Consider the following 26,710-nt stretch of genomic DNA (forward strand, 5'->3'; position numbering starts at 1 on the left):
TGCTTCGAAAGCCCAAAAGTAAACCACAGGGCAATGAATCGCTGCAATAAAGGAATGCAACAAAAACTTGCTACCACTACACAGTGTGACATTATGGGCTGGGAGTCTGGGGGGGCTTGGTGACTGCAGGTCAGGCCCCCCTGTGGTGCACCCATGCCAGGGGGTGAACAATAGGCATAGTGACCATGAGGCCGTTAAAGCAGGACTGTCTCGGGTGGAAACTAGTTGGAACTCTGCTGGATGGTTCTGTCTGGCCCCGCAGCATAATAGAAGGTGTCCACATAGCTTAACCCGCGCTGTAATGTAAAGAAATACCTTCCGGTACATTGGCCCATTAGATGTGGATTTATGCATTTTAAAAAATTGCAAGTACTCTTTAATTTTATAACTTTTATAATTTATTGTATTGTCATTTTTCTTATATATAGTTAAAAAAAACAATGAGTTTTTCCCTAAAAGCTAAGAGAAGCATAAATCAACTATTCAATGGTGATTGTGTTGCATACTAATCCAAAACTAAAATTATTATTGGGTCAAAGTAAATTAAACTCGCTGCAAGTTACACAACCGTCTGGGAATAGGGCTGATGTAACTCGTCCATTCTCGGAGTTTATCACAATCAGTTGTTTTTCTTCGTACCATAGACCTCATTATGTTAGCTCTATACACATGGCAAAGAGCCCTGTCACCTCGCATTTCGCCTGTGTACCTCCACAGCCACGCCCCTTCTCTTAGCTGTTTCACTGTTGCGCATGGTCTCATTTCAACTACCATGGACCACATATCTGCCCATGGTCTCAATTCAACTACCATGGACAACACATTTATTAGCAACGTCCCCTGGACAAGCTATGTCTTCATGTGCAACCAATGGGAGTGGATACATTACAATAGAAAATAAGCTGAAATTAAGTTGTTTTCGGATCGGGACAAATCTATGTTACGACCACTAGATCTCAGGCAGCTGGCTGGAGGATGGGTCCACTTACACAGGCTCTGTTCCGAGCAGGCTATGCTGGGAAAATACACAGATGAAAGCAACCTCATCTGCGGAGGAACAGCCACATTCTCAAACCAAGACCCGAGTGTGCATAACCCCAACCGGACTACATTGTGGTCTGTGAGAACGCTCCCATGTAGTCGCCATGTGTTTATGTTTGTGTGTGTGTGGCCAGATTGTTTTTAGATGTCTCCACACCAGACTGAATGTTAAAGGCCAATACAAATAAGTCACGATATGTACTTAAGGCATACAAAAACATCTAACATGATCACAGAAGGGTAACAATGGTATCTACATATAAATATATATCTTCACAGAATAATGCCCACACACGCTTTTCTTCTTTCTGCCACAGGAGGGCAGCATGGGCCTGCAGAGGAGAATTTACATGCGTGAGTCATCATACATGTCCAAATAAATGCTAACAGTCAAATCATAGAAAAGACATTCGAAAGCAAATAATTTTAATGTGTTTTATTTCTTTAAAGTCCAAGTCATCAACATAATAAATAATACAAAACATTTCAATTGAAAACACAAGACAATGAGACACTTTGCACTTGCTTGGCTTCGTTGGGCTGGAGAGAAGGAGGTCCTTCTCCCCCCCAAACGACTAGCTTATAGTAGTTCTGCAGGGGTACAGTGGAAGTGTTAAAGCCCTGAAGACCTAACGAAGCCATAGCCTTCCACTGGGGGATAACCGACTTATTTGGCAACACAAGAACAAGCAATACAGTTAACTCAAAGTAAAAGAACGACAACAGTACAACAAAGTACCTCAACACCGACCTGCAAGCAGGCCTGCATATTAACACCAAAACTATTATTTTATAACAGCACGCTCACAAAACTGCAGCTATCCATGAGCAAACTGTGGACATCGATACAGGCTTATGCTGGCATGTGTGAAACAGGTTGGGTATTCCGTTTGGAGTTCCTAACTTAACGAAATTCCGTATTCCACACAGATGTTACCATTTGGCACACTTTGAAGATGTTCTCTACTGATGTTGGATAAACACACATTGGATTGTATTAGTTTTTTCCACCTAGCTACCAGGTCATAAGTACTTGGTTGATGGTAAGTGTGCATTACATGCTATAAGAAAGTCAACTCAGAACCACTGCTTAAAACGGTATAGGGGGTGAGTGTACACACACACCCAGACCTCGTCAATAACAAACTCATTCACAAAGTTTAGTAAGAATTGGCTGAATGACATTAAAATAAACGTAAAACCACAATCACACACCCACAGCCATACAGGCTTAGCTTTTAAAAAAAATAAAATCACATGAAAAGGTTGTCCGTACCGATACAGAGTATGCAACAGTGACTGCGATGTCGTACTTACCAGTGTTAAAGAAATGGGTTTAAGACTACGATCTACAACGGCATGAATTTCTCCCACTGAGGTGACGGAAAGGCTCTATAGGCACGTCCCGTACCCCTTTGTCCGTTGGGTTTCCTAGCCTGCGCTGCCCAAAGTCACGGTGGCAGCAACAGGGGATCTACGCAAGGAGGAAACTATTTGGATTAGTACACGGATTAGACAGGCCGGTAGGCAATAGCTTGGGCACCTCATCAGGGGTCCTTATTTACTTGGCACAAAGTGGTTTAGAAAATAAAGTAAATAGCATCTCAAGGCCCAGCGCGTACGCTCCAGAAAAACACACCGCTGCCGATGCGACTCTAGGTTAAAGTAAAGGCTTTTGCTGAATTTTTATAACCAAGATTCAATTGAAATGCTCTTTTCATTCTTTTGAGTAAATGCTTATCTTCCATAACGAGCGGGTGGACAGGGGGGAGGAGGAGGAGCTTGGAGGACCAGCAGGTCTTCTTTGGTGCAGACAAAGCCACCAGAGTTCCATTCAGATTCTACTTTGATTAAACATGGAAGTCCGGGGCCCCGCCGTAGCACACGGGGCCTTCAGCGGGTCCCCAACACCGGGCCGGGGGAGCGGGCACGGTCAGGGGTGCGTGGGTGGGGTTAAACCTGGCTGACAGGCAGGTCGGCGGCGTCCAGATCAAGGGGCGTCGGGTCGGGCAGGCGGGGCTCGAAGCTGCTGCGCCGTCGCCACGGCGACTCCAGGTCGTGGGCGACGGCCGGCCGGCAGGTCACGGCGGCAGGCGGGACGGGTGGGCGTGGCTGGGCCGCGGCAGGAGGCTCATGAAGTGCTCGCTGTCCCAGGCCAGGCTGCGCGGGACGAGGGCATTCCGCGACACCAGCGGCCCCCCACCGCCGCCGCTGCTGCTGCTGGTGGTGCTGGGGGGGGTGAGGGGCCCGGGGGCCGGCGGGCACAGAGGCAGGTATGGGCGGGCGAGGTGCGGGGGCGCCCGCGGGGGTGCGGTAGAATGTGGGAGGGCAGAGACGGCCACATTGTTCCTGCGATGGGTGAGAGACAGAGAGAGACAGAGACGAAGAGAGAGAGACAGAGACAGAGAGAGAGAATCACAGCCATAAAGGAAGACAGGGAGTAGGTATGAGAAATCCAGGCTTCAGCAGTTGGGTGTCACAGTGATATCGGATGAGGTGTGTTCAAGCCTCGTGTGTAAAGCATAAATAGAGATGGTTACGGACTCTAAAGGGTCCACAGGTCTGCACTTCTTGAGATGACTGAGCCCAGCTGGCCCTGAAGTACAAGGTGCAGGAGACAGAAGCAGCAGCAACAGCAGTAGTAGTAGTTGCAGTAGTAGAAGCAGTAGTAGTAGAAGAAGCACTAGTAGTAGTAGTAGTAGTAGTAGTAGTGGTGTTGGTAGAAGATTATAGCTTGCAGTGGTAACAGGAAGCAGTAGAGAACAGTGTCTTCTAAGACGTGGAGGGGAAGGGAAGCCTTTTCCGCTGGCCATCATTTCACTCTCTGAAACACACAAACACGTCACACACAGGAACAGGGGAGACCGGTAGTGAAGCCGAGTATTAGTATTAGTCATTAGTCCCATTGTTAGTCCCGCATTTGATCTACCACATAATTAAACAAAAAAGACCAAAACATCCCAAAATCTATGACTTGTAAATTACAGTTAGACCACGCCACAGCACTGCGAGCCTCTAAACCCACCGCTAACACCACCCCTGTTTTAACAACACCACACGTCATTGGAGAGTAGTGCAGTGGATTAGTAGACTTGAGAGGAGAGCGACGACTAACACCTGAATTCTGTGGCGGAGGGATACGTTTTCACATACAGGCAGCGGACAGGAGGGAAGAAGACAGACAAGCAGGTAGTCACACATCTAAGACAGGTGCACAGCTGCAGAAGGCTGCAGAGAGACGGAGAGAAGACACAGGGGGAGGGAGGGAGGGAGAGAGACACAGACCGTGAGAAGTGTGCACGAAAGAGAGGCGTATACATTATCGCACACAAACACAAGCGAGCCAAGACAAAGAAACAGGAGACAGATCTGTGCTCATGGATTCTATGTATGCACAGATCAGGTTGGCTTGTTAGTGTTTTGCGAACAGTGCAGGTATATGAATACATCATACATACAATGGGTCAATAGGAGAATATTGCATCGGTGGGTGAGGTAAACTCGGTAAGCAAGCGGGGGTCGGTGGTTTCGGTTGTATGTTCTTTGTAAAGTGAGTCACAGCAGAACATGCAACTCAGATGAAACGTGCATGCCAATGTCTTTCTGGATAAGTGCTTCCCTGCGTCAAGCGTGTTCATATTATGGGACGCATTCGATGAAAAACAAAAAGTAGGCATCCAAAATGTGGCAAGGAGGGTCAGTGTGCTCAGCGCGTGGGACAGAAGGTTAGGGAATATTTTAGTATAAGGCGGGAAAGGGCGCGAAAAAATATAGTAAGAGCAAAACCAAAAGAGAGCTGTCGACGATAGGAGCGCGTAATATAGCGCCAGGCCATGAATATTCATGAGGTATGTTTTGGTTCACACAAGCAAAGAAGCATCGGAAGAGCGCCGTCAATACCAGCTTGTGCCATGTCCCTAGAACAAGAGTCAGCCAGAGAGCGGAAGACAAAGCGTAAAAAGTCTGTTTTAGGGAGCGTTTTTAGGGGGGGGGGGGTGGCGAAAACCAAGGGTGACTTAGAGTGGAGGACGTACGTGCTGCTACACTCCCCGATTCGGGTCGTATATCGCTGTATGCAGGGGTTGGACAGTCGTCTGCCCTGCCGCATCTGCAACAACACAGTGCACAGCTGGGTTAGAGCAGCTAGGCCGTCCGGGCATAGGAGGGCGGAAGAGGAGGAGGATCAGGGAGGATGAAGAGGGAGATGGAGGAAGAAGGAGGGAGAAGGGAGCAGAATGAGGGAGGGAGTAGGGAGCTAAAGGAGGTTGAAGAAGGAGGGAGAAGGGAGCAGAATGAGGGAGGGAGTAGGGAGCTAAAGGAGGTTGAAGAAGGAGGGAGAAGGGAGCAGAATGAGGGAGGGAGTAGGGAGCTAAAGGAGGTTGAAAAAGGAGGGAGAAGAAGAGTAGGAGGAAAAAGGAGTGGAGGGGAGAGGAGAGAGGAGAAGGAGAAGGGAGAAAAAGGAGAGAGGAAGAGGAGGAGGAGAGAGAAAAAGGAGAGAGGAGGGAGAAAAAGGAGTCAGGAGAAGGAGGAGGACTATATTGACTAAGAACAACCGTGGAGGAGGACCACTCGGGATCAGAGCAGAGGGTAAAGGTAGGAGTGCTGCATCGTTTCCTCCGTGCTTCTACATGCGCTCCTCGGACCCGGGCCACGACGCCGTGCCCTCACCGGGGGCCTGAGCTCTCGTTGTTGTGTGCTAGTGTTTCACGGTCCATACTCCAAACAAACAAACAAACAAACAACGCACAGCAGACTACGGACACTGATGGGTGGAGAGGACAGAGCATGCATCAACACCCCCCCGGCCCCCCAACCGTGCACGTTGGGGTGTGTTGGAGGGAGGGGACAGACCACAACACGCGCTGTTAAACAAGAGGCGATGTCGCAAGCAAAGGGAGAACCTTGAAGAGAATGCAGTGGGAATTAAGAAGAAGCGCAAGTCAGAAATGGATTATTTTCCATTTGAACTGGAAATCGGGTGGATCCCTAGATTATGTTTTGTAGACTTCCAACGACGATATGGAAACCTGTGTGCGGTGTTTCAACAGTACCTGACACTTAAAAATCGAATAGAAACGCGTTTCACCAACAATTGGGCTTTGCCCATGCTGACTTATAGCGCTCACTTTGCCCCTTGATGCTATTTACAGCCTGCATGGTGCTGCAGTCTCAGTGTGTGTGTGTGTGTGTGTGTGTGTGTGTGTGTGTGTGTGTGTGTGTGTGTGTGTGTGTGTGTGTGTGTGTGTGTGTGTGTGTGTGTGTGTGTGTGTGTGTGTGTGTGTGTGTGTGTGTGTGTGTGTGTGTGTGTGTGTGTGTGTGTGTGTCTCTCTCTCTCTCTCTCTCTCTTACTGTGGCTGCTGATCTCCCGGGGCCCCTCTGGGCCACGATGGCCCCTGAGACGGCCTTGATCCAGCTGTGCATCTCCTCAGGGCTGTCGGCCTGCAGGGGGAACAGCAGCCCGGGTCATTGGTACGGACAGACAATGGTTGGGTGAGCACCTACAGTTCATGATGCATGGTGCATAATGAGTACTGCCCTTTTTGTCTTTACCTGTATATAAAAGGTCCTGGACTGGGTGACGACTTCAAACAGGTTATCCCTCATCAGAATATCACTGCACATAGAAAAACAGAACACTTCCACGTTTGCAAAGTTCCAATGAAGGACAAATGCATCCAAAGTGAACCCATTGGACAGCGCGTGAGGAGGCGGGGGCCGGGGAAGAGGGGTACAACGCCGGGGCGGGTCACCCACCTCTGTTTGCACTCCTGCACTTTGTGCACCTCCTTCAGCAGGATGGTCCTCAGCGGCTCCTTCTCCTGCAAGTGCACACAAAGGAGAGCGGAATGGGAGCCATTTAACACTAAATATGGTGGACACCAGTGGTGGACTGTGGCTGTGTGCACGGCCTCATCAATCGGCTTCATTAAGCCAAGGCTTATGTAACTGTAAAACATAAGAGGGCAGCGTAACCAGTGCATGACCGCGCGGTAGAGCTTGCGTTGCGTTATCTCTTTGATTCTGTATCGAGGGCAAAATTCAGGAGGATTTTGTCTATGTTGCACAAACGCAAACACAATTCCTGCTTCCATGTGCATGTTATCAAGTCTGCTGGAATTCCGGTCCGCAACATATTTTGCTGTGCATGTGGGAGGACTGTGCCGTACACCAGTGTAGCTCCTACAGATATCTCCCTCACGTGTAACGAGTTGGAGCCATTTGATACTGTAGAGACAGGGAGATAGAGGGCGAGACAGCGAGAGACAGAGACAGAGACAGAGACAGAGACAGAGAGAGAGAGAGAGAGAGAGAGAGACTGTCCTTTGGTGTGTGGTGTTGCTGACCCCGCAGAATTCTGACAGTGGTGTCAAGTAAGGGCAAACGGCACCAGCCCGAGGGGGCACGGTCACATTATCGCACTTAGGCTGCGTGTATGAGTTGGCCCCACATGGGAGGGAAGGGAGGCGAGGGGAGGAGATCATGCGTGTCAGGACAAGCAGAGCGTAGGCAGTACATTCCACTGACTGAGTGTGTGTGTGTGTGTGTGTGTGTGGGGGGGGTTGGAACATGTCAGAACTCAGACACGCTGAATGTGATGACAGGCAGCCTGCTAGAGGAAGAGGCCGCCGCCCCCGCGTTTATATCTGCAGGTCGAGCCTCCGCAATAGGTATTGAAATGAAATAATTACCAGATCTGATTTGAAGTAACTCATTGAGTTCTCTTCTAGGAGGAAATACCGCCGCTTCCAGTTCCGCATCTAGAGGGACGGTGGAACAAAATGGAGTTCAGCCCATGAGTTTAAAGAGATATTTGGTGTGCAACATTGGCAAACACTATGGCATCTTCACTTTGCCAGCTAGCAATTACTCTAATGAGGCGATTTCTTACTATAATTACCCTCTGGAGTAACATCATGCCAACAACCAGCATCATCAATTTTTAATTAGCAGATGAACGTTGTGTGAAAGTCAGTCATTACTTTTGCCTTGCGAACCAACGTAAAAAAAGTTGCAAACCCTGTTCTATCAAGGACCCGGTTACACTTTTTTCAAAACCCGGAAATCATTAACGTTTGGCCTTATCGCTACCACTATTGAGTCCCGTCATTCATTTTTTATTTTTTTTTGTCCCGTAGGTGCTGTAACGTAATATTGTGTCCCTCGAGTCACGTCGCGTCATTTAAATCAAATCAATACAATCACTGCAGCGTATCCACCGATGTCTTTGAATGGAATTGTAGGCAAACGGGTAAAACAAGTGAAGTCTGGCAGTTAACATCGCTCGCGAGGATGACTGAACGGGTGAAAATCATTCATCGTAAAGAGGGGAACACAACCTCAATGGCCAAGCACATTAGCTATGTGCATCAAATAAAGGCCAAATGCAGTGCCTTCAACTGCCTCTGAGTTGAAGACTCCTCCTGTCTCCTCTTCTCCTGTCGCACCACAGACGGGCCTGTCTTAATCATCCACACAAGTACGAGCGGTAATCGCACACACAGACATTGTCCCTAGTCCCGTCAGTTAAAAATAGTGATTGGCAGCATACAAGCTAGTTATCTTAAAAAGTCAATAAAGTTTCAGATGTGCTGCGTGATGATGTGTTGAGGTTGGCTCAGTAAAATGATTTAGGTTATCATGATGCATTCAAATGTAACATAGAGAAACGGTAAATTGAGTTTTTGTTTTTGAGTTTGTGAGAAACATAAGTAATACATGTTTCTGTATTACTAATACATTTGTATAGTGCTCTAATCATTTTTGTATATAATTAGAACTACTGATGCCAATATTTATTAAGAATTACATATTTAATTTAAAATAAAATTATTTATTTCCTATCATCACTAAAAACACGTCGTATTTCCACCAATTAATAGAAAAGTATCAATAGTGGCATCGATAAAGCCTTGGATCGTTAAGGAGCATCGAAAATGGTATCGATACCAATAAATATTAATGATCCCCATCCCTAATCAAGGGTCACTCACCACGGCTCCCTGCTTGACGCAGTATCCCGACTTGATGACCGTCTGCTCCTGCGTGGGCCTGCCCAGGAAGTAGGGCAGCTGGCTGTGGGAGCGCCGCATGGCGTCGCGCTCCGCCCCCTCCGCGCTGTCGCCCCCTTCATGCTGGAGGACCACAAAACATATGACCATAAGTGTATATGGAAAACTGAATCAGACAAACTGGGTTGTAAGTAGGATTTCAGAACCATGATTTGGGTATCATTTTATAAACTGGCGTTGGTCATCTTTCAGTGAGTGAAATGGAATGTGAGAAAATCTGTATCGAGTGGTCTCTGTATGAGATCATTTCCATTTCAGACGGCCCCTGTTCACTCCTGACCTTTCAGGGCATCAGCGACCCGATAAAAATAAGTACCTGTATACATAAACGGTTCCCAGTATTGGAGCGGCGGCTATAGGTGAAAGGCTAATACAAACATTACTACGGGCGCACTCACACTAGGCAATCTGTACCGTGCCCCAGTACATTTCACACCTGTACCGTGCTCAAGTACGATTGCCCCCCCCCCCCCTCTGCTGTACGCTGGCCTGTACTCACTAGGGCTGGCCCGAATGCCATTTTTCAGGCTTCGAATACTCGTTGGTTTTTCCGTGCGAATATTCAAATACTCGTCCAGAAAAACACACCATGAAAAACAACATTAATAATCCCTATATACTCCCTGGAACCGATTTTGACAGTATCTGCATATTTTGTTGAAGATTTAATAGCTTTCGAACGTGAATTAGTAGTTCCTAGTAAGTTGGAGTTACTTAGTTTTTCCCCCTGGAAGCGAACAGCTGTTGTTCCGTACCAAATCAGCTGTCCTCTGCCATCTCAGCCCTTGGTGTCGCTTATAGTTTGCCTCCCTCGCTCTGGTAACGTCACGTAGGCCTACGTGTAACAACGAAGGTCCGAATACTGATTTAAGCTTCGAATACTAATTTTCCAAACGAGTATTCGAATAATTCGGGCCAGCCCTAGTACTCACACTAGGCAATCTCAACTGGGCCTGAGTACGGTTGCCTCTTGTACATATGTCATCAAGTCGTAATACGTCACCACCAAGCGTCTGCTGCTTAGTAGAACACAGAGAACACAGTTGACACTTTACAGACTTTGTTGCTTATTTGGAGCGGTTCTACTCAGATACAGCCCTCTCTCACTGAGCGTTTTTAACACTACCAAATAGGCTGTTTTATGCACGACTTTTTCGCGGCATGGTCCGCGCGTTTACACTCCCCGAGGTAAATTGCCTGCTTGAGCTAGAACCCCGATTTACCCTCCAAGACCCTGCACACATTGGTGGTTTATTGGGTTTCATTCTGTTGTAAATGCGACTGCTCCGCGGTTCCGGGGGGGGGGGGGGGGGGTAGTGGTGTTGCTGCGAAAAATAAAACATTCCGGAGTGAACAACCCCGCCTTCTTCAGTGAGCCAAGAAAGCCCGCGCCGTGACGAACAGGGTATTTTTGATCAAAAACTCAACTTCACTATCGCACCAACGTGAACCGCTTGCCGTCATGTTTATTGTTTAATGGGAAAGAAGGGTTGCATGGACTATACGTCATCCAGCTCAGGTTGCGTAGCCGTGCGTGTGCGTGTGCGCGTGTCGGCTCATTAGCATCTGTACCGTGGCCTGAGCACACCTCTCCGAAGTGTGCTCAGGCCACGGAATTGAAGTGGACTTGAGAACGGTTGGCGTGCTCACGCTAGCCAAACGATCTAGACTTGAGCACGGTACAGGTGTGAAACAGACTTGGGCACGGTACAGATGGCCTAGTGTGAGTGTGCCCTAAGACATTTATCAGGATAACAGTATTAAAGTTATAATAACAATAATAATCAAAAATATTTGCTTGGAAACATGTCACATTGCAGAAGTAAAGCGTTTCACATCGTCTTTATAAACTTGAATGACAGTGTTACACCAGGCCTAATAGGTGTGGTCGTAGAGGTGTCATTGTGGCACTGTGCATCCATGTAAAGTTAGAAACAACCCTGTACCTGTGTCGGTGTGACGATGGGCACTCCTCCGATGATCTCCGTGCGGTAGGAGACCTGCTTCTTGGAGCCAACCACATCCTGCAGCACCTTCTGGTTCTCCGCGTTCTGCTGCCCGTCACTCGGCTTGGGCACCTACGGGGGAAACCACACACACGAGAAACCTTTATGACTTACGCACAAACACACACACAAGGCCTTTCTGATGAGGCCCTGTGTGTACATACATTGGATATGCAGCTCTTATGATGGGGACATCAAGTAAAATGGTAACATTACAATAGGAAGGATAAAATATGTAGGTTCAAGAATAGAGAGAAAGAAGAGAGCAATACATGTTCAACCAACATGCAGACGTAATAAAATACTGATAAGTCACTGTGTGTGAGTGAGCGAGTGAGTGAGCAAGTGTCTCACAGTGATCTTGGTGGCTTTATTGAGGGCGTTGACCCAGTCCACCAGGTCCTGCTGATCGTTGGCCTGCAGGAAGAACTTTCTCATCCCGGCATTGATTACTAGACAAAGACAAGATGAACGGAGAAAAGATTTTCAATGAAGACTTCTATTATTCCTGATGGAAAATACTGCAGTTAAATAATTGATTTGGTCCATGCCGTGTTTAAAACCAGTGATCTTAATCAAAAATGTTGAGATCAGAAATTGTATCATCTCAATTTTTTACGATACAAATTTGCCAGTTTATATCTGAGCGTTCTAGACTCTAAAACGACAATCGGTGCAACTGGCCATCTATCGTGCTACTTTAGCACCCTCCCCATTGGCTGATCCAACAGCTGTAGCCAGGCTACCAATAACAATGCAAAGCGCGTGCTGAGCAGGGTGGTGCGCTCGAACGAGAGCCAATATGACGGAGCATATACAGCGCAGGCCTCCATTAACAACCGTGTGAATCTCGACCACCGGGTCAGAAAACAAACAGTGGTCCTCTCTCTCCAACACACGGCAACAAATAAATAACAAACGCATGACCGACCTAGGAGTGGTTCTTACCAGTCAATGTGCATTCTGCCTCAACTACCACTGGGTATTGTATAGCAATATTGTATAAACACCAGGACGATACGACACCAGATAACAATATTTGTATTGTTAAGACTCAATTTTCATTAACATCCATGCCTAAATTTCATCATAACAACTGTTGTGTGGGGTATCTTTTTCCAACGATTGCCAAAGCTAGCATAGCTAGTTCCTCCTGGCCGTTGTCCACCATCTTTGTTTATACTTAAGTCACAATTTAGATGGGGAAAGATTGGCGAGATCTCCGGATCTGAAAATCAGGACTGGGATGTTGTGGAATGGAATCGGTTAGGGAGTAGTGTATGGTGTGTCGACGCTAAACAACCGAAACAGTTCAAGGTACCTCAATCATCGTAAGGTGTGTGGTCTCTCACGTTTGCTAAATTAAAGAATTGTCTGGTGTGTACCTAGCATTATCAGTACTAAAATCTTTTATCAATAATAACTAAGGTATGATGGGCATTAACCTTCAGGCCGGCACCCTCCACATCTCCCCTTACGCAAATACTTTCTATTGAGGAAATTGTGAAGCATTTTGAATAGAGTAATTGAATACAGGCTTTTCGCGTAGTACAGAATCGCTGATCTCAGCAAAATGTGGCAGCCAGCAGGGCCATTTCCAAATATCTCCGGACCTGAATCAGGCTGTGATTAGGATGTCAAGCAGCATCCTGTTGAAAACTTGACACAGACTATCTCGTGTCAGGCGTGCACCGGTCTCATAAGTACACAGACTCTGCCAGTCCTGTATTCTGCAGTCACGCACACACAAACACTCACTCACTCCCTTTACCCCTCATTAAATGGGAATGGATCATTAAAAAGATATAACAAGCTTTGGAGGTCGGATCCCTGAACGACTCCATACTACAGAAAGATGATGATGGCGTGTTTATACAACATGCTTTGGTCAGGTCAAGGGTAAGAAATACATCTGTATTGGTTTATTTGGAACAGTGGTAACACATGTGTTTTCAGATAGATATAACAGAGTGTGCGGACACACCAACTGCTTTACATTACTCAATACAGTACCATGCGCCCCTAATAAAGATTGAAAAACAATAACGCCACATGTATAGTTTAGAGGACAAGAGGGCACATGTGTGTGGTCTAAACAGACAACACCAGCTGATCAGGGCCAAGATCTGGTTAATGCAGCGGGGAGGAAGGAGGTAAGCTGAGGACAGACTTCGTTATTCTGGACGATGGTCAGCAGACGTTATCTTAACATCCGAACTGCTACAGGGAACAGTCAATAGATACAGACCAGTGTCTAGGATCTAGTATGACTTCCATTCAGAAAAGTTATGGAACTAGGATTGTTTTTTCCAGTTTTACAATATATTAACCGTTGACACCCATCCGTGCAAGGGCTAAACATACATGAGTGTAACTAACAGTGCGATGGTACCAGTGTGCCGATGGTACCAGCGCGTCGAAGGTACCAGTGTGTTGATGGCCCCAGTGTGGAGTCGATGGTAACGGAGTGACGATGGTACCAGTGTAAGTGTGTCGATGGTACCAGTGTGTTGATGGTACCAGTGTGTCGATGGTACCAGTATGCCGATGGTGCAGGTGTGCCGATGGTACCAGTGCGTTGATGGTACCAGTGCGGGTGAGTCAATGGCACCAGCGTGTCGATGGTACGGGCCTGTCGATGGTACTGGCATGTTTAAGGTACCGGCATGTCGATAGTACCAGAATGTCGATGGTACTGGCATGTTTAAGGTACCGGCATGTCGATAGTACCAGAATGTCGATGGTACCGGCCAACTCTGTGATAGCACCACCCACCCAGCTCCTCCAATTTCCACACCAGACCAGGACTGACGCTTTTTTATTATTTATTATATAAAAATGTATTTGCGAGTGGTGACATTTGAAATTAGTTTAATCTCAAGCTGGGCCTTGCATTTGGAAAAAGTATCCATGTATTTATCAAGTCTTGCATCAGTTACGATCAGAACTAGAAGGTATCACGATAAAGCCTATTAGGCCGACCATGATGAGGAGATAAAAGGCCTCAGACAGAACATCGGCTGTGTTTTCACTTCATGGGCAACAAAAGGAAAGGCCCCCAGTGGCTACCTTAGGAGATATGGATATAATAACAAGGCCAACAATGACATTCACCTTTTAAATTACATGAACAACACGCCATACTCTGCGCCAAACAATCAATGTTTGGTATTCTTAATATATTGAATATAATATATACAGACAGAACAGTTATATTTCACATTGGTGCCGACGTTTCTGGTCTCCTTCAGTTCCAGCAAAGCACTATTTGGTAAACTGGTCTGCGGTTCAGACATGGTTTGCTTTCTCCCCCGTGAGCATTTCAATCCATTATCTTGCACGGACTGGAGCTTACGTCTTAATAACTGGCACGGCTGGGGGCTCCCTTCTTTTGACTGTGAGGTGTTTACATTAGGGTTCAGGGGAAACCGTATGAAACCAGGTGAAATAACCGGAGCAAGTGACTACTACTTCTTCTGATTTCTTACCGAAACAGAACTCTGCCTTGGGCCTGAGCTTGGTAGCATCGCTGACCTAAAATAAAAACAGAGAGCTTTACATACAGCAACAATGATGGCCACTATAAAGCAAGCTTTTACAGGATTACTGAGGTTTATGGGACAGCTTTGTATGCTATGCATGTGTCTTCTTACTTTGGAGATGTAGGTGAGCTTGAGAGAGCCAACACAGTCTGCACCAATAGGTAAGTTCTGCAGGGGAAACACAATGGCACATACTGCTGAGCAAACAAAACCAGACACCCCCACGAATCCAGTTCAATAAATAACTTGCTTACAAAGCACGGAATTGCATCTGACGAAATAAAAAAAGACATGAAAGGACGCACAGTGACCCCCCATCTTGCCATGCAGATCAGCAAGCAGATGAACCAGCGGACTTCATGAAAATTTCAGCTGCCTAAAACTATAAAAAGCACGTGGCTGAATAATTGAAAACATCCCTTGTTTTACATAAATCATGAATAAGTCACTGAACAGGAGTCTACATACATAGAGAGCATGATGTAGGAACTAAAATCATCATGCCTCCAACCCACAGACTGAGGACAACTCTTTATAGTGTGTGCACGAGTACCTTGGACTCCAACCAATCATCAACAGCCATAACTGGGTCACATAACGTGTCAAGGATTTCTACCGTCAGATTTTATTCATCCTAATTGTTAGCAGTTAGCTGAAGTCTACCTCGCTTAACGCAAAGCCACACAGATACATAACTGCTTAACTACAACCCAACCATACCCATACCTTTAGATTATGTATCAAGCAAGTGATTCATTGTATACAAAATCCTGTAAGACTATGGAGGTTTTCTTCTCTTCCTATTCTAGCTTTGCTCCTGTGTGCTCACATAATAATAATAATAATAATAATAATAATAATAATAATAATAATAATAGGTACTAAATAGCAAATGGCAGACCAACAGGTTAATGACAACATAGGGTCAGATTAACCTAAACCTTGGTTGGTCTGGTCGCAGGCTCTCTTCCCAAACCGCCATGGGCTTCCCCATAAACCCAAACAAACATGCCCTGTTCTTCAGTCTCCCTCGGGTCCAACCGCAGCCCAACCGCTGAGCGCGGTGGAAACCTCAGGCCTGCCTTCAGAACCCTCCCCGGTAGACGACCAGTGGCTCACCGCCGCATGGTGCGCGTGGTGCCTTACCTGCGGGTTGTCCATGAACCACACCAGGCTGCCCGGCTTCGTGTCCAGGATGAAGTAGCGTCGCAGGAACTTGCCGCTGCTCTCCGTCTCCTCGATGTCAAGGAAGCCGCAGATGCGGTTCTGCCGATCCACGTAAGGCATGATGGCGCCGGGACATTCCCTGGCCCAGCGGGGCCGGGACAGGAGCTGAAAGGTGGCGGTGCTGGAGCTGGGGAGCACAGGCGTCTGGGGCTGGAGAAGCAGAGTCCTGGGGGCAGTGGAGGAGAAACGCCAGCAAAGAGAGAAGGAGGAGGAGGAGGGGTGGAGGGAAAGAGTTAACCAGGAGTTTCAGCGTTGCAATGGCAGCCAGTTCCTCCTGCTCCCTCCTTCTCCGGTCTCACTGCCACCTGGAGTCTGCCTCGGTGCTGCCTGCCAGGAGCCCATGTGATCCCAACCACAACCCCGCCTTTATCCTTTTATAATATCAGCCCCTCTCTCTCTCTCTCTCTCTCTCTCTCTCTCTCTCTCTCTCTCTCTCTCTCTCTCTCTCTCTCTCTCTCTCTCTCTCTCTCTCTCTCTCTCTCTCTCTCTCTCTCTCTCTCTCTCTCTCTCTCTCTCTCTCTCTCTCTCTCTCTCTCTCTCTCTCTCTCTCTCTCTCTCTCTCTCTCTCTCTCTCGAGCCCCCGGCAGGCCCCTCCCCCTTGGAAGAAGACTCGAGTGTGGCCTTCAGATAGAGAAAACAAAAAACGAACAAACTGGAATAATAAAGACACAGGAGAGACAATGCAAACACTGGTCGGATTCTGAGTAATATTTAACCTTGTGGCGGCCGTCTGGAGACGACCCAGCCCACCCGAGGTGCTGCTACTCTGGGCAGCCCCGGCGTGGTGAATCATTAAACGCGGAGGAGCGCCGATGCATGTGCTTGTGCATGTGTGCGTCTCAGACCTCTGTGGGTGGGCCGTGTGCCGCTACTGTGGGCATATTGTTACGTCGGGCCTGTTTAAGCGGCCCATCCTTTTGGGGGCTGAATCTGAAATATGCGATAGAGAGAGATGGGGGCATTGCAAGCGTGAGATAAAGGCCCTCTTTCTCCTGCGACATTATGAGCGCTATGTGGGTGGACAGGGCCGAAGCCGGACAAAAGGGCCGCTTGTTTGTGCTTCCACCAAGGGACCGAGCATCATGGTTAGCCCCTGAATGTGACTCATCCCGAACATGGAGCGGGACACGGACACACACACACACACACACACACACACACACACACACACACACACACACACACACACACACACACACACACACACACACACACACACACACACACACACACACACACACACACACACACACACACACACACACACCCTGAGGAATAATCACGGGACAGTGATAGAGGGCTCGACGATGTTAATTAATTCTTTACAAGGGATCTTGGGAAGTCCATCTATTCACGTGCGTGCCCAGGGTTTCATTAGGCAACAGATGAAGACACACAAAGGCAGCGGCTACGCTTGTCATTTCAATCACATTTTTGTGATCGGATACGAGGAGAGACAGACCGTATCTAGACCGGGGACACATGGATGGAGATCTGTGATTGGATCTCTCATTTCCACAACCATTGAACCAATGCTTTTCAACTGAAATGCTGCCGTTGGAAAAATAGATTTCAAAGTAGGGCTGCACAGTGACAGATAGAGGCTACTTTATGTCAAATTCATTCAATTCATGAAGTCATCAACAGTAGTTATTTTCGAGAAAAAACCCTGCTAAATGGGATGACAGTTAATATCATTTTCACCCCATCTATAGAAGTACAGATATTACAAATGTTGATGTACTGGTTAGGGCTGTAACGATACGCGTATCAAACCGAAAATCGCGATACTCAAAGCCACGAACCTGTCTCGCGGTGTGAGAAGGCAGAAGCGCGATATGCCCTTTCTAACTCTTCGGTCAAATTGTCAGATTGAAATTTGCTAATAATTAGCAAACTAAATAATAGTCTGCTGACAGCGCCCCCTCCTATCGATGCCGTAAATATGTGACGAGATGCCCTCTCTGTGATCACAGCTCTCCGTGGCTACGGAGGATTGCATTTCTCCACAGCCGTCGAAGTCCTCATATGCGATATGAACGACATTTATCCAGAGTGGGCCAAGCGCGAAAAAAATTGCCTGTGTGATCCTGTCTCTATTGTTTTGTGTGATTTGACTGGCAGTTTGTCTGCTTATAGGTCGGAATGAAGCGGCTACCGATTATTGACAGGATGGGTATTTTATTCTACCGGACTCGTTCGCTTCTTCACTAGACACACGCGCTACCGCTCGCTCTCCTCGCTCGTCCACTCACTCGCTGACGTCACTCACACACGCATACGCACACTGCCATTCTCGCGCATACACATATGCTACTCGTAACACTATGCCTCGTTATTGCGACGTTCATGTTTTTCCTCATCTATTGAAAGTTAGGCTATTAAACATGTTGCATTCTATACGGCCTGATTATGTCATTATTTAAGCTACATAGCCTAATAAGAAGCGCTAATAAGGATATTTGAATAAACCAACCAAACAGTTAAAGGGGCCCTATTATGCCTACCAGCAAAAAGCATCCTCCAACTGCAATCTTTGGTTATTTCTTTATTAATTTAGCTATACTTTAATAGTATTCTTTCGGTTCAAATCTGTTCAGTGTTCCAAATTATTTGTTATTAAATGTTACGTTAAGATAATTGGTATTTAAGTGTTGTTTAAATAAAATGCTTTTTAAATTTAAAAGAATCGTGGGATGTATCGAACCGTGGGTCAAAAATCGTGATACAAACCGAATCGTGAATTTGTGTATCGTTACAGCCCTAGTACTGGTACATCCCTACTTCAGTTAAAAATGTTCACCTATCAAGGAGGTGACTGGGAATAGGTTAGTAAGGAACTTGCAGAAATTATAGTCGTTATAGTGCTAAATGGCAAATTAACATAAATAATTCACTATATTAAAGCACTGTGGTCCGCCACAAAGCATTCCACTCATGTGAATTCGAGACATGGGCGTGGTTTTAATTAAATAACCAGTTATCTGTACACATATGGGGATGAGACCAACTTTGAATGTGTGAATATGATCACAATGCCATGTGAGCCAGATCTGATCTGGGAATGTCCACACCTGACAGTGAACGGGTCCCAGCGTGATCACATCACAAAGGTTGCATTGAAACATCAAGTGGGTGAGTTTTAAAAAAACTGCAAACCTGGCAGAAAATACACCACTTTCATGAAGCTCTTTATCTTATATCCTAGAGTTGAATAGGCCAGAGCAATCATATTCCAATGAAACAGAAGAATGTGGGACTTAGTAGGAGGGAATGATCTTGGGATGTCTGATCGTCTGATAGAATGTAATAACACAGGAATCATAAAGGTTTAATCATCTTCTTGGCAGGCTGCTTAGTCTCTGTTAAGTTTACTGTAACATAACAAATGAAAGAACTGAGTGAGGTAAAGAAGGTAAAAAACATCATCCCATAGCAGAAAGAGACGGTAAAGTTCAGTGAGGGTTGTGTTGGACTTTACACTCACTGAACTGTACTGTCTCTTGCTGCCAGGGATAAGTCCCCAATAAAGAAAGCTAAGAAAAGGCGTGTTGCTTTACAACCGGTCCCAAATCAAATAATGCCTCCAAGAGACTCAACGTTTACGTCTCAAAGTCTGTCGGTGCTCCACCTAATACATAATTAACAAAGCGGATAACCCCATATGACAGCACACAGAGAGGCAGTGGGGGCCATTAAAAATGAATATAAGAGAATAGGCAATGATCAGTAACCAGACCTGCTCGAGGAAAACATGTCATGACATTCAGAGTGCATCCTACTTCCGTAACGTTTTATATAACGTTAGGGCCCATACCAAATTACATCCTCATCATATGGAGCAACGGAAAGGACATGGAAGGAACAGGATTCCATCCTTCTGCATAACACTAAATCAATCAAAAAGGTGAAAAACATGCCAAGCTGGTTTACATGCATGATTTATATGAGGGGGGACAGAAAGAAGTTATGATTTATGCGTCATTCAGTCTGCGGACAAGTTAACAGCTATTCCAAACAGGAACAACATTATTACAGCTGTTATCAGCATGTGGATTACACTTTGAAAATAAACAATAATTGGGCATACTTCGTTCGATGAAATATGCTAATATGATTATTTGAAACTTCAAACCCACAAAACTAACGAAGAACCTACTCAGCTTGTAGAAACGGAAGCAATAGAATAGCCTACAAGCCCTTAGAGTATGCTGCCTCATGCCTTTATTTGTCAGGATAGCCTTACAAATTCCACCAACCAGGGGAAACCAAATGCAATGCACTCATGAAAGTGCACATGGCAGACCAAACAGCTTCATGATAACATCCTCCTCATAGATCTCATCAGCATGATCATTCATAGAAGGGTCAGATTCAGGCGCTTTGCCCAATCAGTCATACAGAGTGTGGAAAACAGTTGAGAAAAGAAATGGTGAAAGACAATAACATTTGAATGATACAATCAAATCCCTTACGAGTAGTCCACTCCCCTGAACTCATGTTTCACCTGGATATGTGTCACATTACCGGTAGAATATACAAGCAGAGTGCAGTGTGATGTTTTCTTAAGAGGTTTGTACTTGTTTTGGTCTGAATGAGGGTGTCCCTTAACCAGACAAGCCTTGACAAGTTGCCTCCAACATGGAATCCTTCTTATCACTCAATAAAGTTATATAAATGGAAACTCCACAACTGATAATAGACTATGCCTATGATAAGTTAAAACACTGTTCCATGGAACAAGTTTAAAAATGGTATGCAAAAGTGCACTCAAACAAAAAAATATATACGTTTTCTGATATATATATATATATATATTTTTTTTTTTAATCAGTCAAACCGGCAGGTTAATCCTAGTAAATGTAACGTTTGAGTCATATTACTAATAAATCCAGATAGGAATGTGTGTACCAATTGTGATTGCCTGATACATAATTAGAACAATAATAGCTGCCGGGGATCCGATTTGCCATGGATGACTAGCTGTACATTGAGCACTAAGCAATGCACACTGTGAGGAGAATCCGGCAGAACCAGAAAAGTTCAATGGCAGCCTGCAGCCAGGACTGGAGCCCTGCGGGTCTGCCCCGTTCAGAGGAGGGGAGAAGGGGTGCTGGGAGAAGCCTGCAGCCAGGGCTGAAGCCCTGCGGGTCTGCCCCGGTCAGAGGATGGGAGGAGGGGTGTTGGGAGCAGCTGCTGAGGGGTTTAGACAGCTCTGGCGTTCTATCTGATATTAGAAAGACTTTACATCCCATACGAATGCTCCATAGCGCTACTCATCCATCAGCCCTAATGCAGACATCGGTATTAATATGTCCCTGTATGGGAATTCAGGGAAATGGCGTTTTCATGACGAAAGTCAAAGATGGTTCACTTATCATGGCCATGGATTGGTAGAGCTCACCCAAATTTGATCGTTGCTATGGTTTTCATGGCACGTAATCGACAGTCCACGAACATGGGTGAATTGGACGTATAATCCAACAAGTATTTGGATGACATTCATGTGTACCTGCTTTACAGTAAGGTTAGCATCATAATGCTTCGCTGGGTCCAACACTAGCATCGTAGCTTTAGCTGGGATCCCGACGTGTTTGTTTATTACATTAACGCCTTAAGAAGGGATACTTTATGTCGACAGCCTTATAAGAAACATAGATAAAACAGTGTTAGATACTTAGTATCCACACCCTGTATAACATTTTAGCGATAAAGTTATTCTGATAACGATAGCTAGCTGAAGTTTTGCCACACACGCAGCTAGGCTACTGACGTTAGCCAAGTATTGCTAAGTTAATCACAGTTTTATTTTCATACTGAACATGGCATCAATAACTATTTCAAAAAACATATTTCAGACCTTCCTTCCCAGGTGGCTTTCCTCAACCGTGTTCTAGACGTCAGCTCCGACCCTCTTCCTCATCCCATGCCCGCCTCACAGCCTCCTGCTCAACCCAGCAGCTCCGGTCAATCTCGTTCAGATTCAGAACCGTGAGCGTTAATGAGGCGATTTGGTGCCATCGAGTGGTCGTGGCGTGTAATGACCATGAGCCGGGGCCTTTGGGGTGGCAGGTCGGGTTTTTTCGGCTTTTTCCGACGTTTTGCGTTACAATCGGCCCCCTAAAGATCGATATTTTGAAACTTATATTTAATGTTCAAATACGAATTTAGGATCTGTCATCCCAGATATTAAGTGGAAATGTTAGCATTCATTTCGCTGACGTTTCATACGATCTGAATATTACTTTAACCTATGTTTTTGTTTTAGATGTCTTAGCATAGGCTATGTATTAAACATAATCAGTGCAATAACTTATACATGATACCAGGCCTCAACACTGAGTGAACATTTTGTGAACATTTTCATTGGTAGTGAGAAAAAACTTTACACTCAAAAGGGAGGAGCTTGGGAGACACAGAGGGTTGTCGGAAGGTAAATAATGACACCGATGATGATCCATCGATGATGGCAGAGCAGGAGGCAGACAGCCACACCGAGCTGAAGGTAGGCCTGTTCCTACCCATCGGACCCGTGGCCAGAGTCCGGTCCCACAGCGACGCCTCGGGCTTCAGGTCCAGAGTGTTGTTCAAACTCAGGGGCGCACGGTCAGGTAGGAGTGTTGTGGCTTTCTAACCAATCTAACATCCATATAATTCCCCTATTCATTTATTGATTGGCCTTAGGGGCTTATTCATTTGAAAAGACAGGAATCGTCTTGTATAACTATTGATTATTTATGTATCTATGTATTTGTATAAATATCTATCTATCTATCTATCTATCTATCTATCTATCTATCTATCTATCTATCTATCTATCTATCTATCTATCTATCTATCTATCTACTTATACTCTAGATATCTATATCTATATCTATATCTATATCTATAGATATAGATAGAGAGATATAAATAGATATAGAATACACCATGGCCCAGTTCTAATACAGTTTAAGTCCTCGTCAAGATGCTTCGGCTTAGCTTTTATTACTTATTAGATTTGTCTTCAGATGTAGCTATTTGGTGTCTAGAAACTATTTGTTGAATCTGTAACCCCTCATTACCCCACCTAACCGGGCAACATGCAAACAATGAAGTCTTTAGCAAAAACCAACAGCTCTCAAACCACCATATCCTTTTGTCCCCTTTGACAAATGTCAGCTGCATCAAGCCTCACAAACCCACATCCTGCCTGACACTTTATGTGGCACATGCTGTATAGTGTCACCTCGATTCACGTGGCTTATTCATTACATCATATAAAATGATCATATTACTTTAGCCTATGACCTAATGCCCGAATATTGATGGCGAAATGGATTTGTGTAATTGCTGTCAAATGGATTGAATTTTAGAGAAATCACCAAGTACCCCAAACATCCACATTATATGTGCATATGTTTAGGGATGCCCTTAGCTAAACAACCCCAAACTCATCCCTATTCAAACAGCAGGGGGCAGTGATAAACTTTCTACTGCCATAATGGTTTGCAAGGGACGGAAATAAATCCTGCTCTTGTTTTTCTGAATTAACGACATAATTATCTCAAAAATGGTGCCCTATTCTTCTGTCTAATTGAGATCCCTCGACATTGTGTGAGGAACTCTCACCTGCATGGAGTAGGCCTACAGGCTGCTCATCAGCCTGACCCGTCAAAGGGGATTATAAGTACAGGGTCGTTATATAAGCTATTTACGGTATTATTGAACATTTAAAATGATGTAATCCAACTGTTTGCTTGACCACATCTAACAGAAGGGACTGCATTTCATGATGCATCACCTTATATCCTTGAAGCATGCCATATGGGTTCAACTGATCCTGGAGAAAGGTCAGAAATGTCAAGCATGGGCTTTCCATCTGAACAACCCCAAAGTCCTGCAGTGCCTACACAAAATTGACAAACTAATAACAATACCATCAATATAAATCAAGGTCACGGGTATCTCCCAACGTCTCAAACATAAACCAAAATAAAAATGGCAGTACAATGGTTACTTCTAAGAAAACAGCTTCTGTATTTTGAGAAATGTCAATATTTCAGAAAAACAAGAGCAGATTTTTAAATCTTTTATGAAAACCTTTCTCAGAGATAATTTACTCATTGATTCCGAGAAACCGAGGATCATTCTTTTTACAACAATAGCCTACAACCTTTCACAGAATTCTGAGGTAATTATGTTGTTTCAGAAAAACGAGCAGAATTCATTTTCTCAATGCCACTCAAAAATACTAGTACAGACTTAAGTGCTGTGGTATTTGTGTAGGCACATGTGCACGGGGGCCTTGCAGTGGTGTAAAGTAACAAAGTTTACTTGGATTATCCCTAACCCTAACCCTAGACTTTCACTTATACCTCACTGCCTACTAAAAAATAGCATGACATTTATTGAAATATATTTGCAGTGTACTCCTTGTTACACACTACAAAATCAAATCTGGGAATAATTCTCTTATCGTGCTAATAGATTAGCCTTTTGGACTTCTGTAGTTTTCAGCTTGTTGTGTATGTGTGGAAATAACCGCAGATCTCACTGACAGTTGATGCACTACAAGAAACTCAAATAATACCCCAGCATGACGTAAGCTGAAGAGAAAGCAGCAGTACGAACTCATCATCTTCCTCCACCAGTGGATGACTACTGTAAACATCTGTGATCACTGACTGCAAATGTTTACCTTTATATGGGCCTACTTTATTAATTCCACATTTGATACTTAAATACATTCAACCTGATTGACTTTATGACTTTTTACAAGTGACAAGTTAAAAGTTACTTCCTGACTGATGGCCTGAACCTTTACCAGTGACACTTTCGACTAAGATATCAGAACTTTTACTCCACGATTCAGTGCTCTATGCACCACTAGGCCCGTGTGGTAAAAGGTCAGGCATGTGCACAAGGGCTGGCCCACAGCTGTCTGAGCTGCTGCTTAGCTGCCTTTGTCTTGAACAAATGCATACATAGGCCTATATGAATCTTACCAGAAGACAATACAGCATCAGGCTGATCATTCCTATTATTATTATCTTTACTATTATTATAATATATAATGAGTACTTCTTTTGAGAGGAGATTAGGTCCTCCCCTCCATGTATTTTTCTGCAGCCATTTCAGTCGATGGTAGAAGGTCAAACACACCTCTGCAATTATAATTGCTTACTTGCAGGTCCTCTGTGCTGAATGTATTATATTTTAGCAGGCAACCTCACCCAGGATGGCGGGGGAGGAAGTATTCGGTCAGTGTCACTTAGCAGAGGAGGTTGTTTAAAATAGCCTCGTCTGTCCGGCTCACAGCCGTGTCACTCAGCTGCTCAGACAGCAGTAGCAGCACATATGGTGGGTCTTCCCAGCGGAGCCCAGAGCAGAGCTAGCATGGTTTGCGGGACGAGCAGCATTGCTGCTGCTCTAGGAGATGAGAAGGATGGCTCAGGCCTCCTCGTTTATCACCTCTGTCAAGTCGGAGATTGCCTTTTCTGTCGTGCTGCACATGTTTGGAATCTGCATGTAGCAACACTTGGAAGTTGAAATGCAGTGCCACAGGTCTGATAGCTATAATTTGACTTTACTTTGTTAAAAAGGTCATAGCCGTCCATCTAATCCATCCGTCCATCTAATCCATCCGTCCATCTGATCTGCTGTTGGTGAGCGAAATGCTCTGCAAGTACATCCATCTCAAGTTGACTGTGTGCCTGTCTGAATGATCCAGCTAAGATTTCCTTCCCTGATTGATTTGTTGACTATCTGGTCTGTCAATCCCAGGTGCATGAAGGCATCAGATGAGAAGAGAACACAGGGGGAGAGGGAGCAGAGAGGGAGGGGACGATTCTTTTGGTTGTTTAGATACAAAATGTAGCTATCGCTAGCTTTTCTGCTCTCTCTTACTTCACAACTCTCACATCTTCCCACAACTTTAGGTGGAACTTTCACTTTGATAGCCATTTATCCTTTTGAATTCATCAAAGGGTTACATCACATGTCCTACTGATGAAAAGGGTTATTAGACTTGAGCGTAGAAACCCAATTACCCTCATGTATTGGGACATGAGATGGAGTTGTTAGAAATAGACCCTTGTGCTTCTGGATTTCAATCTTAAACTAAAGTTTTCTGGAACAACAAGCTTTCCAGCATCCGGAGAGGTCTTTATAAAGATATATGGTTGAATGCCTGTGATTACACCTCCGAATCAAACATCAACGGTTTCAGACACACAGCTCCGCCTGAGCCAATTGGCCCTCCTTATCCAAGACCAAAGCAATATATAGACATATACTTATTGCAGGAGGTGATCTACAGGAGGTGATCTACAGGAGGTGATCTATACAGGAGGTGATCTACAGGAGGTGATCTACAGGAGGGTATATACAGGAGGTGATCTACAGGAGGTGATCTATACAGGAGGTGATCTACAGGAGGTGATCTACAGGAGGGTATATACAGGAGGTGATATACAGGAGGTGATCTACAGGAGGGTATATACAGGAGGTGATCTACAGGAGGTGAACTACAGGAGGGTATATACAGGAGGTGATCTACAGGAGGTGATCTATACAGGAGGTGATATACAGGAGGTGATCTACAGGAGGGTATATACAGGAGGTGATCTACAGGAGGTGATCTACAGGAGGTGATCTACAGGAGGTGATCTATACAGGAGGTGATCTACAGGAGGTGATCTATACAGGAGGTGATCTACAGGAGGTGATCTATACAGGAGGTGATCTACAGGAGGTGATCTACAGGAGGTGATCTACAGGAGGTGATCTATACAGGAGGTGATCTACAGGAGCTGATCTACAGGATGTGATCTACAGGAGGTGA

At 45.3% G+C, this 26,710-nt stretch overlaps 2 protein-coding genes across 13 annotated transcripts in view; one reads left to right on the plus strand and one right to left on the minus strand.

Annotated features, from left to right (window-relative positions):
• Window positions 1–1,462: 1,462 nt before the first annotated feature.
• Window positions 1,463–21,882, minus strand: LOC115559934 (pleckstrin homology domain-containing family A member 1). 10 transcript variants are annotated; one of them, XM_030379130.1, is made up of 14 exons: window positions 21,746–21,882; window positions 15,805–16,051; window positions 14,770–14,826; window positions 14,605–14,650; window positions 11,471–11,568; window positions 11,057–11,188; window positions 9,033–9,173; window positions 7,731–7,799; window positions 6,796–6,860; window positions 6,592–6,655; window positions 6,391–6,480; window positions 5,076–5,149; window positions 4,159–4,269; window positions 1,463–3,390 (listed from the first exon to the last, which is right to left on the minus strand). In XM_030379130.1, the coding sequence occupies exons 2-14, from the start codon at window positions 15,943–15,945 to the stop codon at window positions 3,123–3,125; spliced, it is 1,356 nt and encodes a 451-aa protein (XP_030234990.1). In that variant the 5' UTR covers window positions 15,946–16,051; window positions 21,746–21,882; the 3' UTR covers window positions 1,463–3,122. The 10 variants fall into 10 exon arrangements, 6 of the variants coding, with proteins under 6 accessions (XP_030234990.1, XP_030234992.1, XP_030234991.1 ...); XR_003979650.1 differs by lacking the exon at window positions 4,159–4,269 and adding an exon at window positions 5,595–5,757 and having other exon boundaries at window positions 3,376–3,390; XM_030379133.1 differs by lacking the exon at window positions 1,463–3,390 and adding an exon at window positions 3,397–3,865.
• Window positions 21,883–22,333: 451 nt separating this feature from the next.
• Window positions 22,334–26,710, plus strand: part of phactr2 (phosphatase and actin regulator 2) — a 42,787-nt gene continuing 38,410 nt past the window's right edge. For all 3 annotated transcript variants that reach the window (XM_030378404.1, XM_030378405.1, XM_030378407.1), the window contains exon 1: window positions 22,334–22,496. In XM_030378404.1, the coding sequence (XP_030234264.1) occupies window positions 22,349–22,496 (148 nt within the window). In that variant the 5' untranslated portion in view covers window positions 22,334–22,348. The remainder of the gene's footprint in view (window positions 22,497–26,710) is intronic.

This window comes from Gadus morhua, chromosome 15 (assembly GCF_902167405.1).
Source record: "Gadus morhua chromosome 15, gadMor3.0, whole genome shotgun sequence".
Taxonomy (NCBI): Eukaryota; Metazoa; Chordata; class Actinopteri; order Gadiformes; family Gadidae; genus Gadus; species Gadus morhua.